The sequence below is a fragment of the Pyrgilauda ruficollis genome, unplaced genomic scaffold (genome assembly GCF_017590135.1).
Source record: "Pyrgilauda ruficollis isolate IOZ18807 unplaced genomic scaffold, ASM1759013v1 scaffold74, whole genome shotgun sequence".
Lineage (NCBI taxonomy): Eukaryota > Metazoa > Chordata > Aves > Passeriformes > Passeridae > Pyrgilauda > Pyrgilauda ruficollis.
In genome coordinates this window covers 5,672,319-5,688,247 of record NW_024529266.1, presented here as the reverse complement: position 1 = coordinate 5,688,247, position 15,929 = coordinate 5,672,319, and the positions used below count along the sequence as shown (strand labels likewise).

At 34.6% G+C, this 15,929-nt stretch overlaps 1 protein-coding gene across 1 annotated transcript in view; it reads left to right on the top strand.

Moving 5' to 3' along the window:
- The window catches only part of PTPRD (protein tyrosine phosphatase receptor type D), a 281,972-nt gene that overhangs the window by 179,865 nt on the left and 86,178 nt on the right, over positions 1 to 15,929 (top strand). Inside the window, exons 20-22 of the mRNA XM_041486099.1 lie at positions 4,138 to 4,228; positions 10,072 to 10,281; positions 13,578 to 13,738. Coding sequence (XP_041342033.1) covers positions 4,138 to 4,228; positions 10,072 to 10,281; positions 13,578 to 13,738 — 462 coding nt within the window. The remainder of the gene's footprint in view (positions 1 to 4,137; positions 4,229 to 10,071; positions 10,282 to 13,577; positions 13,739 to 15,929) is intronic.

Below are 15,929 nucleotides of genomic sequence, written 5' to 3'. Positions count from 1 at the left end.
GCAGCTTTCTGAGGAGGGCATGTGAAGAGGGAATGGCATCCATTTATAGAATATAAGATGATGCTTCAGAGCTGCATCAGGAGAGATTCAGATGTATTAAGAAGCATTTGTTTACTGTGAGTGTTTTCAAACTGGAAGAAGCTTCCTAGTCAGGTGGTTAATGTCCAGGCATGTCAGTGTTTAAGAGGTATTGGATGATGCCCTAATTTGTTTTAACTTTTGGTCAGCCCTGAAGTGGTGAGGTAATGGGAATAGATGATCACTATATGTCAGTTCCAGCTAGAACTCTTAAGTTTGTCACATAGACAGGTATGTAAGACTTGTATGAAGACTGATTGTCCTTCAGTTTGTAGATTTTTCTCACAGTACTTTTGTGTTTCATCACAGACTGCAAAATGAGGGATGCAGAAAACCAGTTGTATTTTAAACAATATATCATCTCAAAAAGAATGGATACCCATCAATGCCTAATTACCCTGCTGTAGCTCCTTGAAGTACTCAGACTCAGTCACTGAAGAATTATATTGAGTTTTAAAGAATTGGTACTGCACTTAATTCAGATTAATTATTTCTGATAGTTTTTATCAGGATAAAAATACCTTGTCCTCTCCACTGGTCTCAGAAAGAAAACAAGAGTTTGCTGAAAAAGTTGGAAATTTTCCAGAGGTTACATAGATTTTGGAAAGGAACAGGTAGTGTGGAAATTTAAACAGAAATAGGACTAAAGACCTGAGAGCACATGGTCAGCAGGGATTAGAAAGGTTAGACAATAAAGATTTGCCAGGAAAACATGAAGCATAATACAATCAATAAGTGTTATTGCTCTGTTTATAGTGATTCTGGTTGATCTGTAAGGTTCCCTTATGTAATGTAAAGGAAATGGGAAGGAAAATGAGCCAGTCACTAAATGATGGGAATTCAACTTGTCCTCTCCCTGGTGGATTTTTACAGCTTGCTAGAAAGCTGCCCCCTTTTTCATTACTTACTGAAGAATTTGAGGCAGGTAAGGTCAAGAAATAAATGACTTCGAAACATTAAAAGGATGAAAAACTGAAAAATGTAGTCATTATCATTAGATTGAGTAAGATGCGGTCAGTAACAAATGCAGCTAAGGAAGACTGAAGATGGAATGAGTCAAAAAAGATCTATGAGGCAGAGCATTCACAGAGAGAAAAATGTGCAGGATAGCTGATCAAACAGCAGCAGAAGGTAGCACTGGAATAAAAGACAATTCCCTTCTTTTTATATAGTGTAAAAAAGTTAAAGAGGCTAAGTGACATGAGAAAAGGTACATTAAATCTAGAGGGTCCAACTGCCAGTTTTGCAAATAATGTATCTCCTATTTGTGCATCTATTTTCTAAGATTTGATCAGGCTTGATAAAGCAAAACACAATAACAAATACAACATTCACTTGACCCTTGGAGCAGACATACCAAAGCAAGTACATACTGAACAGAAAGCCTGACCTGATGCTTGTACTAATAAAATAAGTAAGGTCATTCTGCATTAGTCTTTATATGGGAAGAACAATTTCATGTATTAGTCATGTTCACATTTTTAGACATGCTGCTCCTCTATTGGTACATTATATCCTCAGGACTGTCCCTGGCTTACCATGAAGTACTGAGAATTTTTCAATAATACTAATTACACAGAAAGGGAAACAGGTAGTAGTTTGCTCTGCTGGAGAACAGGTAATGAGATTGAGGGTAATATTATAAAAGCCTTTGTAATATTTGTAATTAAAGAAGTAGTGTTTATCAATGTTTGATGGTGATGCAGCATAGAAATTGGTGCAGAGCTCACCTTATGAGTAGTAAAGTAATCTCTTTTGCTCAGCTTAATTTTTCTTTCTTTTAGTATTTTTGGCTATTTCCAAAGCAATTTTTATGTGTAAAGGACAGTTCATTTTTGTCTGAATCTCACATCTTTGAAAAGTCTTAAGTAAAAACAGAGCTTTGTGGAAGATTTTGGCCTCTCAAATACTCAGTAGATAAAACAATATCCAAATAAACCCTTTATTTCTCACCCTCCTCCCCCCTCTCCCCCAGAAAAAACTCCAACCTAAAAACAAACAAGCAAGTAATGAAGTAAACTATAAAACGCGTTTTTCAGGAGATGCTATATTTTACACAATTAACTAAAAATCACAGAATTTTGTTGTCCTTCACAATTTGCAGCACTGCATATTGGTGTGAAAAATTTTAATTTTTCTGCTTACTATTGATCTGATTGTTCTTTCAGTTTAAAATACTCTGCATGTGCTGAAAGTCTTAGTAGATTTTCAAAGTTATGAGAGGGACACTTTCATGAGGGAAGTGAAAAAGAGTGTGAAAGTTACAATTGCATGCAGGATGTTCCTTGGTTGAAAAGAAAAATGTATGAACACTCCACTAGATTAAAAAATAAAAATATGAAGAAAAAGAAAAGAAAAGGATAAGTATGTGTCTTAGCTGTTTGAACATATAGAGGGGCAAGCTCTCACTTCTTGTTGTCTTGATTCTCAGACATCTGTTAAAGAAAGGGCATGTCAGTCAGTGTTTACTAGGATTTGCTGTTCAAAGTATTTTTAATAGACCAATGCAGGTTTAAAACGTGGGGTCATCCAGTCTCACAGTTTTTAATATTTTAAAAGATGATTTATAATACTGTCACTATAAGAATGTATGCCACAGATGTTTTTTGAAATATTGGAATACAGCAAGTGGGCACTAGTTAAAAATCTGTGGGCAACACTGCTTTGCAGTGCTCCTGCTGGAGCTTATCTTTTCCACAGAAAATTTCCTCAAATTTCTTAACACAAATATTATTGAATACACGTACTTTCTACAGGAGCTGAAAATCTAAAGTTTTGTTACATTTCTTTTATGGGAAAGAGCTTTAAATAAGAAGAGATTATTAAAATGGATCAATGGTCTGCCCTGGTATGGTAAAAAAGATAGTTTAGAGTTGGCTTAGATTGAGATGTTTTTTAGCCAGTATTAAGGCAGCTCCTTTTCTGTAGACTCTTTGTTAATTACTAAGGATTTTCAGCTGCATTTCATGAGTAAAATTAATGGTTTTGCAGAAGGTTGAATGGGTTGTAAAAAAAAAAGCAGACTGGAAGGGGAGATGGCCCATGAGACACTAAATTACCTTACATAATGAGACCCAGATATAATAAGGTTTTGTTACTAGAAACAAAGAAAATATTTCTTTCCCTCTCCCCTGATATGGAGAGTGCTTGACTTTTTGACAAGTGTGTTTATCAAGAAGACGTATACTACCCTGCATGTCCTGCTGTTGTGATTCCACTGCTTCTTCCCTCACACTAATGTGAAGTTATGGATCTGCCTGACACATATCCAGGCTTTGTGAAGTAAGCAATGAAAGTACCAGATCTCCATCACACTAGAAAATATATATAAAATATAAAATATTTTTATATATATAAAATATAAAATATTGTCTCCATGGGTGGGGAGGAAGAAAATATTATTAGAAAAATATTTCTGAGGAAAACTGATATATGTAGTTTGCAAATCCTAGAGAGTATGTATCGAGCTCTCTTACCTACAACTGTGAACAGGATACCTATGTAGATAGAGCTAATGGCATTTGGTTGTCAAAAGGAAAGAGTATGGATGCAGTGTAGGTCCTGTTTCCTTTCTTTTCCCTTTACTATGATACTGGCATTAAAAAATACATTTTTTAAACCTACTATTCTGATTATACATTAAAATGGGGGAAGATGGGTTGGTAATTGAGATTTAAATATATGGTAATATATTTCAATTTAGGGCTTTGGTTTTTCTTTTTCAATGTGATGGTGGCAGGGCACACATAACCTATGGTTGTTGTATTTCATGTCGGCATTTTAGTACATTGTAATTAATTTTTTTATAAATATTTATATGTTTGCACAAAAAGACAGGTAATTGGTGCCATTTGTTTGTCAAATGCTTTACAGCTGATGTTATTTCAAGAGTGTGAACATTTACAGCTGTGTTTGGAAGGCTGCAGTGACATACTAATGTGCAGAAGTTTATTCTCAACATACCACCTTTCTCTTAAGTTCCTCTAAACATACCTACTCTATCAATTTATCTGTTCCTTTTCATTCAACTTCTCTTTTGTCAAACTTTGTCATTTACAGAGGCTATTACATAGTTATTGTGCCTTTGAAGAGGTCTCGTGGAAAGTTTATCAAACCATGGGAGAGTCCAGATGAAATGGAATTAGATGAGGTACTGTATGTGGTTTGGGGTTTTTTTCTTCTTTTTTATTAAAGAAGCAATATTTCTACTGTTAGGTAATTAACTCACCAGTTTTAAAAGTTTTTTCAGGGTACTTTATATTCATATTTGTATTAGCCTGTGGAGACTAAAACAAAAATTCAGATTACTTAAATGAGAAGACAGTAAAGACATTAAGTTGAAATAAAGAATACAAAGTGTCTTATATTTGCTGACACTAATATTTTATTCTTTTTCTATTGTAAAGAGTGATGCAAAAGTGCAGGAGGTGAAACGACTTGTCAGCAAAAACTTAATCACCAACAATATGAACTGTAATAAAGGTCTGGTTCATTAGAGGGGTGTTTACTAAGTCTGTAACAAATGCTAAATTGCAATTTGCACCGCAGTTTAACATTTGACCTTCTGGTGGTGTTTTTACCTGACTGTGATATACTGTAGTACTTCTGGTGAGACACAGCCTCCATTCCACCAACAGTTTGTGATCAGAAATAAATGCATGAACAAGGAAGGAAAGGGCAACATTATGTTATCATTTGAAACTATAAATTATGTTAATCCAAGGGAAGGAATTACTGTCATTTAGAAGTAAGCCCAGCAATGCTGGAAATCAATTCAGTATATTATTGATATAGTAATAATTCCAGGTAATACAATATTCACCCCCATTTTCTGTTTTACTGAAGGACAGTATAGCTCATGCAAACTTGTCCTTCTTTCAATCTTTAAATCTGTAGTAATGCTAATTTTCATTATTTTAAAACTCTTTCAAGGGCCCCTTATGAGAGACTTTTATAAAAAACAGGTGTCATTATTATTCTCATTGTATCTGGCCAAGATTTTAGATAACCTTTAAATGCTGTGGTACTTTATATGTGTAATATGTCTGCAATTCAAAGACCAAAATCAGGGGTTTTTTTACTCCTGATATAGTGTTCTTTTGACTGTATCTATTTATTTTTCTATTTCCTTTTGTTGGATTCAAGAGATTTATGTTACAGAGATAACCTCACCATATGCTTCTCCATAACAAAGTTACTGGGAATTGTTGATCACCTGCAAGCAAGCATAAAGGTTCTTTTCTCTCATGCCATTGACAAAATGGATATAAATATCAAACTTTGCCCCAAAATATAGGGAAGATAAAGATCTTCACCAAACTAACAGTGTTGTAGAATGTGTTCAAAATATAAATGGAATTATTTCAGTCCTTGTCACAACAACAGGCAAATCCTTAATCAGAATATTAAAAACAACTAGGCATGATGACTAACTGATTCAACCCTATGTTTCTTCTTGACCAGTTTCATTTATGTGATCATCTCTCATCATTCAATTGCAGCAATGTCTCGCTTTGATCTATTAACTTCTTCCTTTTAAAAGAACTTGAATTGTAAATGACATCAGCTCAAGATCATAGTCATAGGTGACATCAAATACAGTTAAAGAGTAAAACTCTGACAGCCACATCCATACAGTAATAGAAACTGATTGAGTATTAGTACTCACTTTTAACATCCAAAGGCTGCAGTCACATTCAGCAGCATTAGGATCCAGATGACATTGAACTTTCTGGCAATTAAATTCTATGGTTCCTGCTGATTCTCATAACAAAGGGTCGTTTTAATCATCCTGCAAGTTGTGTTGCCTTAGTCGGTATAACAGATTGATAAAGAACATTTATTAATTCAGAAATATTTGTCAGGATGGGTTGTTTCCCACTTCTATTTATATAATTGAGACGACATTGTAGGATTAATGATGGAAGAAATAAGATATGCATTGACTGGAAAATGAAGTTATTTCTGATAAAGAGCTAAACCCCTTGATATATCTTTTACAATCGGCACCAATACATATCACACGAACTGAACAGGAAAAAACATTAAAAACAGGCAGCAACTGCATATCATGCTAACTCATTCACATTCTATTACTTAAAAGACTGGTTTGCTCCAGCTTAGGAAAGCATGCATTTTTTCAAGTGTGCTGTTCCTAACAAGTTTGTGAACACAGTGCCACAATAATTACATTTTGGGAAAAAAAAACCAACTCTGACAACAACACAAAAAAAAAAAAAAAACAAAAAAAAAAACCACCACGACTAAAAAACAACACCAAAAACCAAACAAACAAATAAAAACCACAAAAAACACAAATAAAACCAAGCAAAAAACCCCAACAAACAAACAAAAAACCCCACACCATCACCCCCCAAAAAAAAACACTACTCTCTGAGCAAATAGTACCTGATGATCAAGTGAGGATACTTGTACATATTTATATTTTTAGTGTGGTCTCAGATATGTGTCTGGTATTAGAAATGTTTGGGCAATAGATATTTCAAAGAACTATGTTCCAAATACTTTGCTTAGATTGTCAGAAGGAAAGTATTTGCTAATAACACAGCTCTTGAGTATAACTCCATTACATAACTGAGCAGTCCAAAAAGACTCTTCAGCCTTATTGTAGTTACCTAATCTTCCTGTTCCTTGAACCTCAGGTCTGAAAGAAACTAAGAAAGTTTTAAAAGAGCAAATAACGAACTAAATGTTTGGCATCTTAAAAAAAATTATTAGAGCTACAGTCCTTTTTTACTAACTCAAAATTTCTCTTTTTTTAGTATCATGAGGTTTAGTGACTTTAAATAGACACATCATGCAAATAAATGAAACAGAAAAAAATATTATGTTTTGCAGTAAGTATTACCTAGTAGGATTACTTTAGATCTGTAAGCAGTAAAACCTAAAGGCTGCCATGTTAAGTCTTAAATTAATTCAGTAATTTTATTGAAATCTGTGTATAGAGCACAATAGGAGATAGATGAACAAATAATGATATTTGGCAACAACCCCATTTCCATATGAAACATTAATGAGGCTGCAGGTTCACCTGAGGTCTACTCAGTCATGTGTAATCAATGTTACAGACAAAGTTTTTATCTACACACAAACACACCTAAGTTAACTGGCCTTAGGTGATCTATAACCACCTTTGAAAAGTTTAACTAATTTTATTTTACTCAGGCTAACTAACTTCTAGCATTCATAGCCAAAACTCAGTTTCTGATCACTCTGATACTGTACTTCATCATTCCATATTCTTTCAATGTATGCATTTTCTGTTACTATTTCAAATGCAAGAAATAATCAAGATCAAACATTTTTCTTTGCCTCTCAATCTTAATCTAATTTTGATTGCAGTACTCCTACCGTACTTTGACATTTTATTATGAGTTATTTGTAATCTAAATTGTAAATACACTGTAATCTGGAAACATATGATAAAGAATAAAGAATTTAATTGAGGCAGACACATAACTTTGATTCCAGTGGAAGTGGAACATGGAAGTATCAGCTACCCTTGGGGATAGCACAAGCCATATACCTCTACTAGAGCTGTTGTGCTTGTGGCTCCTGATTTTAAGCAAGCAAGCACTGTTACTACCCCAATACTTAGCTTCATGTTTTGGCAGACTTCCAGATAGCCAGTGCTCAGCCCTCTGCATAGCCATTGTTATAAAATGTGGCATCATGCAGAGACAAACTTTTCATAGTGCTTCCCTCAGCAGATCCTATAAGGGCTGATCTAACCTGGAACTAACTTCGATTATTCTCTGCCTCATGTTCTGCATTTAGTAACTCTTCCCAGGGCATAGAAAGCTACCAACAGATGTGAGAGTCACCTTCAATAAAGTAACTAAATAGAAAAGTCTTCAATATTATGATTCTCTGCTGCCCTCATTTTTATACGACGCAAATAGACTCTAGCTGCTCATTAAACTGTTTAGGAAGAATGAAAGAGAAATATGGACTGCTGATTGGAATAGTGTCCTTGAGTAATGAATAATGATTTCTAGTCTCAAATTATGGCCAGTTCTTTTTTTGCTCAGGGGATCCATTGCACTGTACCAGCTTTTATGTTATGGCATTGAAATTGATAGAGGCAAATGGATGTAAAATCTCTGCAACAGGACACAGACACAGCATTAGAGCTGGAAAGCAGTTTATTGCATATAAATGTTTGAAGATATAACATCCAAATGCCCTCAGCGTTAAGGAAGTCTGGATTGAAGAGGCACAACTTCACAAGTGGCTTTCATATATATCTGCAACCTTAAATCTAGTCAGTGAGAAGGGGTATCAAATTATTCAGTATTAAAAGCTCCTTTCTGAGTAGCAGAGTGAATATTAGGTTGCTTTACATGCATTGGAATTGTTAATTGTGTAATTGCAGAATACAAGATCCTGTGAGAGGAAGACAAAAAGATGTGCTCACTAAGCTGTGGCCTAAATAAAGAATGCATTGAAGATGGTGAAGGGCCTTGAGGGGAAGCCATATGTGGAGTAGCTGAGATCACTTGGTTTGTTTAGCCTGGATGAGACTGAGGAGGGGCTTCATTGCAGTTACAACTTTCTTGTGAGGGGAGGTGGAGGGGCAGGCACTGATCTCTTCACTCACTGGTGACCAGTGACACAACCCCAGGGAATGGTCTGAAGTTCTGTTAGCGTAGGTTTAGGATGGATATTAGGAAAAGAATCTTCACCCAGAGGGTTGGGCACTGGAACAGCTCCCCAGGGAAGTGGTCACATCACCAGACTGACAAAGTTCAGTGCTCATAGGCATATGGAATGACTCTTGGGACTGTCCTGTGCAGAGCCAGGACTTGTGAGGGTCTCTTCCAACTCAACATATTCTGCGATTCCATGATTCTGTGGAGAGCTTCCCTGACTAAATATGTACTTTGAAATCAATATATATAGTTAGAATTGGATTTTAGTATCCTTTTTTTTAATCTCCTTCTCACTCCAGAGATTTGTCTCCTCCTCATAGAAATTAATTTTGTGCTAATCTACTGTATTAGAAGTGTTAGAGTGCTGAAAAGACTAAAGAGCTACTTAGAAAAATTTGTGATTTAACTATAAGACTATAGGACCTTGTATAAGTTTCATAAGCAAAAAACAAGGAGAACCACAAATAGACCTTAGAAGTCATAATTTATCACACAGGAGAAGTTCAGACTCCTTGTAATCAAATCAGGCTAATTTTTGTAGAATGCCAGTATATGTAAAGCAAAACAGTATTGAAGAAACATTTGTCTGATTTAATAAGTAATTAATGAACAGATTATACTAACTGAGATTAAGTTCCTTTATTAGTATGTTTTCCAAGTTTGAGCCTGGCATCTAATTTTGTCACAGATTTACTGGTGTAAATTTTAGCTTTGTTTATGAGAAATTATTCAGTCACCGTTCCTGGAGGTATTTAAAAAGATGTGTAGTTTTGGTAATTAGGGACATGGTTTAAGGGTGGACATGGCAGTGTTAGATTAATGGCTGGAATCAGTCTTAGAGGTCCTTTCAAATGTAATTGATTTTATGATTCTATTCTATGACTCAATATAAAGATAGATAGATAGATAGATAGATAGATAGATAGATAGATAGATGATAGATAGAAAATATGTAATATGTTATGTGTATTTATATGTCCCCAGAGAAAATATATTGTTTTCTTATCCTCTCCCAACCTCCTCCTAGACACAACAGTATCTAGAAATTGTTTTATGTTTGTAGTGTAGGCAAGGCAATTGCCTCCTAGTATCTTATCCTAACAAGAATGTCAAGAATTTGGAAGATTTTGCAATAGATTTGTGATACTGATATATTCCATGAAATGTGGATAAATTGTTTTTTGTAGTTCCTGGTCATGCATTAAAATTTCTCATTACACTGTCAATAAGTTACGTTAAAATTGTTTACAGTTATCTTTCTGCTCATGCTTGCACTCTCTCTCTCCCCCTGCCCTTTCTTTCCCCTACCTTCATTTTAAAGCTGCTTAAGGAGATAGCTAGGAAACGCAGAAGCATTCGTCTTGGGAGGGAAGTTGAATTAAAGCCATATATTGCAGCTCACTTTGAAGTTCTTCCTACGGAATTCACACTGGGGGATAAGAAGCATTATGGTGGATTTGAGAATAAGCAGCTGCAGAGTGGTCAAGAATATGTCTTTTTTGTGTTGGCTGTAATGGAGCACTCTGAATCGGTAAGTTAGTTAATGTTTCTGTCTCAAAATTCCCTTACACAATCATGAAAACATTTTTTCAATGCTTATTCCACTTCCCTAAAGCTTTTTTTAATTTTACATGTCAGAACATCTTTAAAGTGAGTGTTTCCTTACTCAATGCCCATTAATTCCTTGAACTCTTCTATTCTGTTTGCACCTTTGTGTATTACTTCAGTGTATAACTGAAACCTAAAAGTCACCTTTTATTAGCTGTGTCATGATCCTTTGAAAATTACATCGTGTATTATTTTTTACCATGGACACAGCTTCTGAGACATGAACTTTACAGCAGCATCTTTCTCTATGTATTTAAAAGAATTTAAAAGCTGTCTTTTGATGCTACCATTGAATAATGGTATAGAATATACAGGGTTCTTGGAAAGATCAATTGAACTAGAGACATGCACTCTCTTTAGTTACAGTCATTCCATAACAATTTCATCAGTAAATTTTTAGAAAGTTAGAAAATAATTCCATGATAGGGAAAATTCCTGAGGTGAACTAAATAATGAGCTGTCCTTTCTCTTTACAGAATTCGTTTTGTAGTCACATCCCTTTATGCATGAATTAATCTAATGCATGTAATATATTAAAAAAGAAAAAAAAAAAAAGACAGATGTAAGGCTTTTGAAAGATGCAATACACACTAGCCATTTAACATACAGTCTGTAATACAGTATGTTTCTAATTCGTAACTTAACCTGACAGGTACATTTGCAGGTTCAATCACTTGAAACTCCAACACCAATACTCTGAATTCTAGTCAAATGCTTGCAGTGTATAACACTGCAATTGCTTTCTTGGTGTCAATGGAATGTGCCTATTTAAGCATGATGAGGAGGTAATTCCACTTTGAATACTTTTAGACACGTAGCTTCATTTGAAAATAAAGTAAGTGCCTCCTGCAAGCTCTAACATAAATCAAAATTTCTCTTTTCACTTTTTGACATGGGCTGCATAGACAGATAATTCTGAAGGTGTTGCATCAGAAAGGTTCAGAATGGAGAAGGTAGACAGCTTTTTACTATAAAGTTAAGAGGCCATAAATCTGTATGTCATAAAGTACTAAAATGGATCTTCTCAATGTAAAGTGAAGTTTCTTGTGTTTTTATGTTAATTAAGGTATAAATGACCTAAATGCATTGCTTTGTTAGAAATCAGGATGAAAATACAGGAAGAAATAGGTTTGCAAACTGATGCATATGGCAAAATGTGTATAGGGTCCTATTCCTGAAATACTTCAGAAGGCATTACTGAATTTAGGCTATTGATAAGACATTTCAGCAAGCCATCTGAAACATTTATGTGGTTGAGAAGCATGAGGTAGTCACAGACTGTGAAGAATTTTTTAAGGGTGTGTGAGATTCAGCTTTCAATGACTTTCAATGCTCCAGTGTATCAGCTCCCAGCATATATATAGCTGATTTTCCTCTAGGACTACAGGTTCTACTGATGTAACTTGCAAGGGATGTTTTTCTTGATATTCAGATGTTACATTTTACATAAGGCTTCTTATTCAGAGAGCACAAAATTTCTCTCTTGATTGGTAGAATAGAGAACTTGAATTAAAAGAGGTCATGGGAAGGTCTGAATTTGTTTAACTTAGTAAAATGGGAGCTGGAGAGCTATGATTAAAATCTATAAATATGTTCAGAATGTCATCAAGAGGAAGGAAAAAATAAGATAAATTTTTAAAATAATAAATAAGTTTAAATTTTTCATTAATTCAGGATGGTTTAAAATTGAAAGTCAAATCCTATTTATTGAAGAAAAGGTAGTAAGTGTTTGTACGGTTGCCCTCAATATCCCTCTATATCTTTTTCAAGGCATTTTTGCTGCCCACTCCAAAGCAAGAGGGGAAATACAGAGTTTCTTCTTGTAGCAATGAACCTTTTTTTTTTTTATTTCTTGGGAGTGCTAAACCTGGAAAAAAAAAAATCAATCTACTTGGGTGGTTCAGGAGTGGAACGTGAGGACTCCCCAGTTTCCAATCATCACAGATGTAGAACATAGGGAGGTTTTGGTGGTTTTTTACTACACCAGATGCCAGGTGGAGTAAAATGCTATAATATAATTGGAGATTGTTGGCATAGGTGTTAGCTCAGTAACACTAAGTGCCTCAGCTTTGCCAGTCCTAATGCTGTCTCAAACCCAGACACTGTCATAGCCCAGAGGCCAAAAGAGGGCCAAATGAAGTGTAAAAAAACATGTCTTCTTTGATAACACTTGTCCTGGCTTAGGGCATCTTTCAGAATATGGTGCAAACATAAATGGAAGCTAATCTCTTCTCCCAGTTATTCTGTTTTAGCAGACATTTCTGATCTACTACTGAATCAAGTTTTTAAGTTTTTTGCAAGAGCTGTAGTTCAAATCCTAGTTTAGTGCTGATGAAGACACACTAGCACAAACAAGAAATATGTACAAACAATTTTGCACTTCTGACTTTTCTATAACTCAGAGTACTTAAAATGATCCAGTTTAAGCAGGCTGGCTCTTCAGTGTCTCATCTGTAATTTTAACTCTGCACTCAGCCGTAGATGAAACATCTCAGGTCAGACAAGAATAAAAAAACCCTCTCTTATCACAGGTTTTGTCCTAGGCCAGCTGGCTTTACATCATCTATTAAACCAAAGATTTTCAACAACCTTTGTTGGTTCATAATTCTAGTTTCATCCTTATGAAACACTGAGTGTTTAGCTTCCCTTCATATTCTACAATGAATTCTCCCATTTTTCAGTCTTAAATTCAAGTAATCTACACCTTGTGTAGGTATAGTCTGTCACATATTTTTAAACTGGTCAAAATGTACTATGAGTACTATTGTTGCAAGACCCTTTTCAAGGAACCTCCTACATTCAATCCCCTTTATTTTTATCTGTAGCAGTCTTGTTATGTCACAAGTACCTTTCATATTGTGCAGGAAGAAAGTGTTAAGCTGGTATGAAGCTAAAACAAAACCCAAAAATTGGTAACTGGTGGGGTATATTTCTCAGTGTCCTATACATTTTTTCATTCTCTGCTTAGGTTGCAAAGTGTTCTGCAAGGACTATGCTACATGATTTGTCTGCAGGTCATTGCTAATATGTGGAACACAAAATAAAGATGATAATAACAACATACTGTTCAATTTGCAAGTTTGTGCATTGCTTTCAAGAAAAATAGCATTTACTGTATTCATTGCATCATTACCTTCTATACATTTATTTTAGATGTGGGATAGTAACATATTAATGCATTGCTTTGAGATTCAGTAAGAATTATTTTTATTTCTACAGACCATGTATGCAACAAGCCCATATTCAGATCCTGTTGTGTCAATGGATCTTGATCCCCAACCAATTACAGATGAGGAAGAAGGCTTGATTTGGGTTGTTGGACCAGTTCTTGCAGTGGTGTTTATCATCTGTATTGTTATTGCTATACTTCTTTACAAAAGGTAGGTTTACCTTTTAGTTTCTTTGCAAGGTATGTCATATCCCCTCTACACTGGTCACTTTGTAATACTGTTCTACACTGTATTTTTGTGCTACAATATTAACTGTCATTGCTTTGGAACATTTTGAAATTTATTAACTGCTTCCAGAATGCTGCAGAAAATGTTGACTGAAAGTTTCCAATAATTAGAGGTATGTGAGTACATTTTTATGCTGATTATACTATATTAACACTATTGCATTTAAATATTTTTTCCACTTTGCATACATTTGTGTGCAAAGATACATTTGTATGCGAAGAAAGTAAATATGTGCTTGCACATAAATATGTATGGAATTTACACATTTGACTTTTTAGAACTTGTTTATAGATGTATACTAGTAATGCATTAGGGGTTACATTCAGCTTGTTGTTAAATGTGATTTTCATCTCCACTCAAGTAATTTGAATTTCAACTTTTGACAGTTGGCCTCAATTTGGCAATGTATCTATATGAATTTGGAGCTCTGATCTGAGAGATTAAAGAGATATCAAATAGCTGTTTTCTACTAATCTTGCAATGATTAATCTTGCAGTGATTGCAAAATTTCACTCATTCTTCTTTCACTATGACACAGACTTAGTTTTGCTGTTACACAAAGGACTTCCCTCTGCCTTAAAACATACTCAGTGAAAACTGTGTATGATGCCATAATTTATATGTAGCAGCGTTTTGCAGTGTAAATGAGTTAACATGGGTCAAGATACTAAATCAAAACCAAAGAATAAAACTCAAAAATTTTTTTTTAATCTTTATATTTCATTCCTAATGCATTTTTGAAATATATGGATAAATTAGATTTGAGGAATATTCCAAAGATGCTGCCAATTTCTGGGGAGGGGGCACAATAGGAATAATTTTCTAAAATGAAGTATGTCTTCTAAAACTAATGGCTATGACACTATTTCCTGCATATAAATATTTAAATCCAAGCCTGTATGCTCTTCCCACCTTTGGTGTCTCCGTTCAAATACCTCTTAAGTTTCGTGAAGAGAGCTCCCTTCAGATTTTGGAAAGAATTCTCTGTTTGGCAGTAAATAACCACTCCAGGGTTAACTTCACCTTTGGATTCCAAATAGATATACATTTATAGAATGGTTTCAGGGCTAGAATCATACAGCATCTGTTGCTTGCAGATACTATGTCTCCTGAATGTTTCTGGTAGTTCACAGTGTTTCAGCCAATCAAATTGGTTATTAACTCTGTTTCTGTCAGTCACTTCAAAAAATGGTCATTGGAGATGTGCTAAAAGTGAAATACTCCTTTCTTCTAATTATTTTAAAAGTAAATCTCCCATACTACAAAAAAATCTGAACAATAACATGTTAAGCAGGTGTGCTTAACTGCTTCGAGAGTTAATGGTTACATTTATGGAACCAAAATAACAGTCTTCTAATCTATTACCAAAAAAAAAAAGGGAATATTCCACATACGAGCAGGTAAAATTTGATCATCAGTAGTGTGAAGAGATTGTCATTTGCTGAGAATGGGGGACATGTTTTCCATCTGTTATTTACTACTTGTACTAGAACTGTTTGGGCAATTGTCCATATGTATTTATTTATTTTTCTATTTTCAACTGTTTACTCTAATTTGTTAAACTGCACTGATTTGGCAAATTACCTCCAAGAAATTATGACTGCAGTTTTAGCAGTCTGTGGTCCTCTATGAGCTTTTATTTCTGTAAAAATGTAGTATATAATTGGCTATTTTTCCAAGAGTAGGTAACCTGAATGCAAGCTTACTGCTAGATTTTGATAGATTTGCTGACTGTAGAAGAGCAATGACAAGACAGTTGGGATATTTAACATATTGCTTCAAGAAAACAGTGAAGATTAATTTGTGAGTTAAATAGACTTAATGTGGCTACAGGAGTTAGATGGGAAAAATATATTAAAGAAACATGCAAACAGTAATTTTTGTGGATACAGAAAATTTTACAAGTATATTTCTAGAATATATTGGGTATAAGTGCAACAAGTATGACAGTGAGAAAAGAAAATGAAGGTAGAGGGTATCAGTCTAGTTATGAACATATATGCAAAAAATATTACAGAGGATTTCGTTACAGAATGTGCAGTGCAAAGAGGATGACCAGTAAATGACTGTGTCTTCTGAAGTGAAAAGAGTAGTAACTCAAATAAAGGTCAAC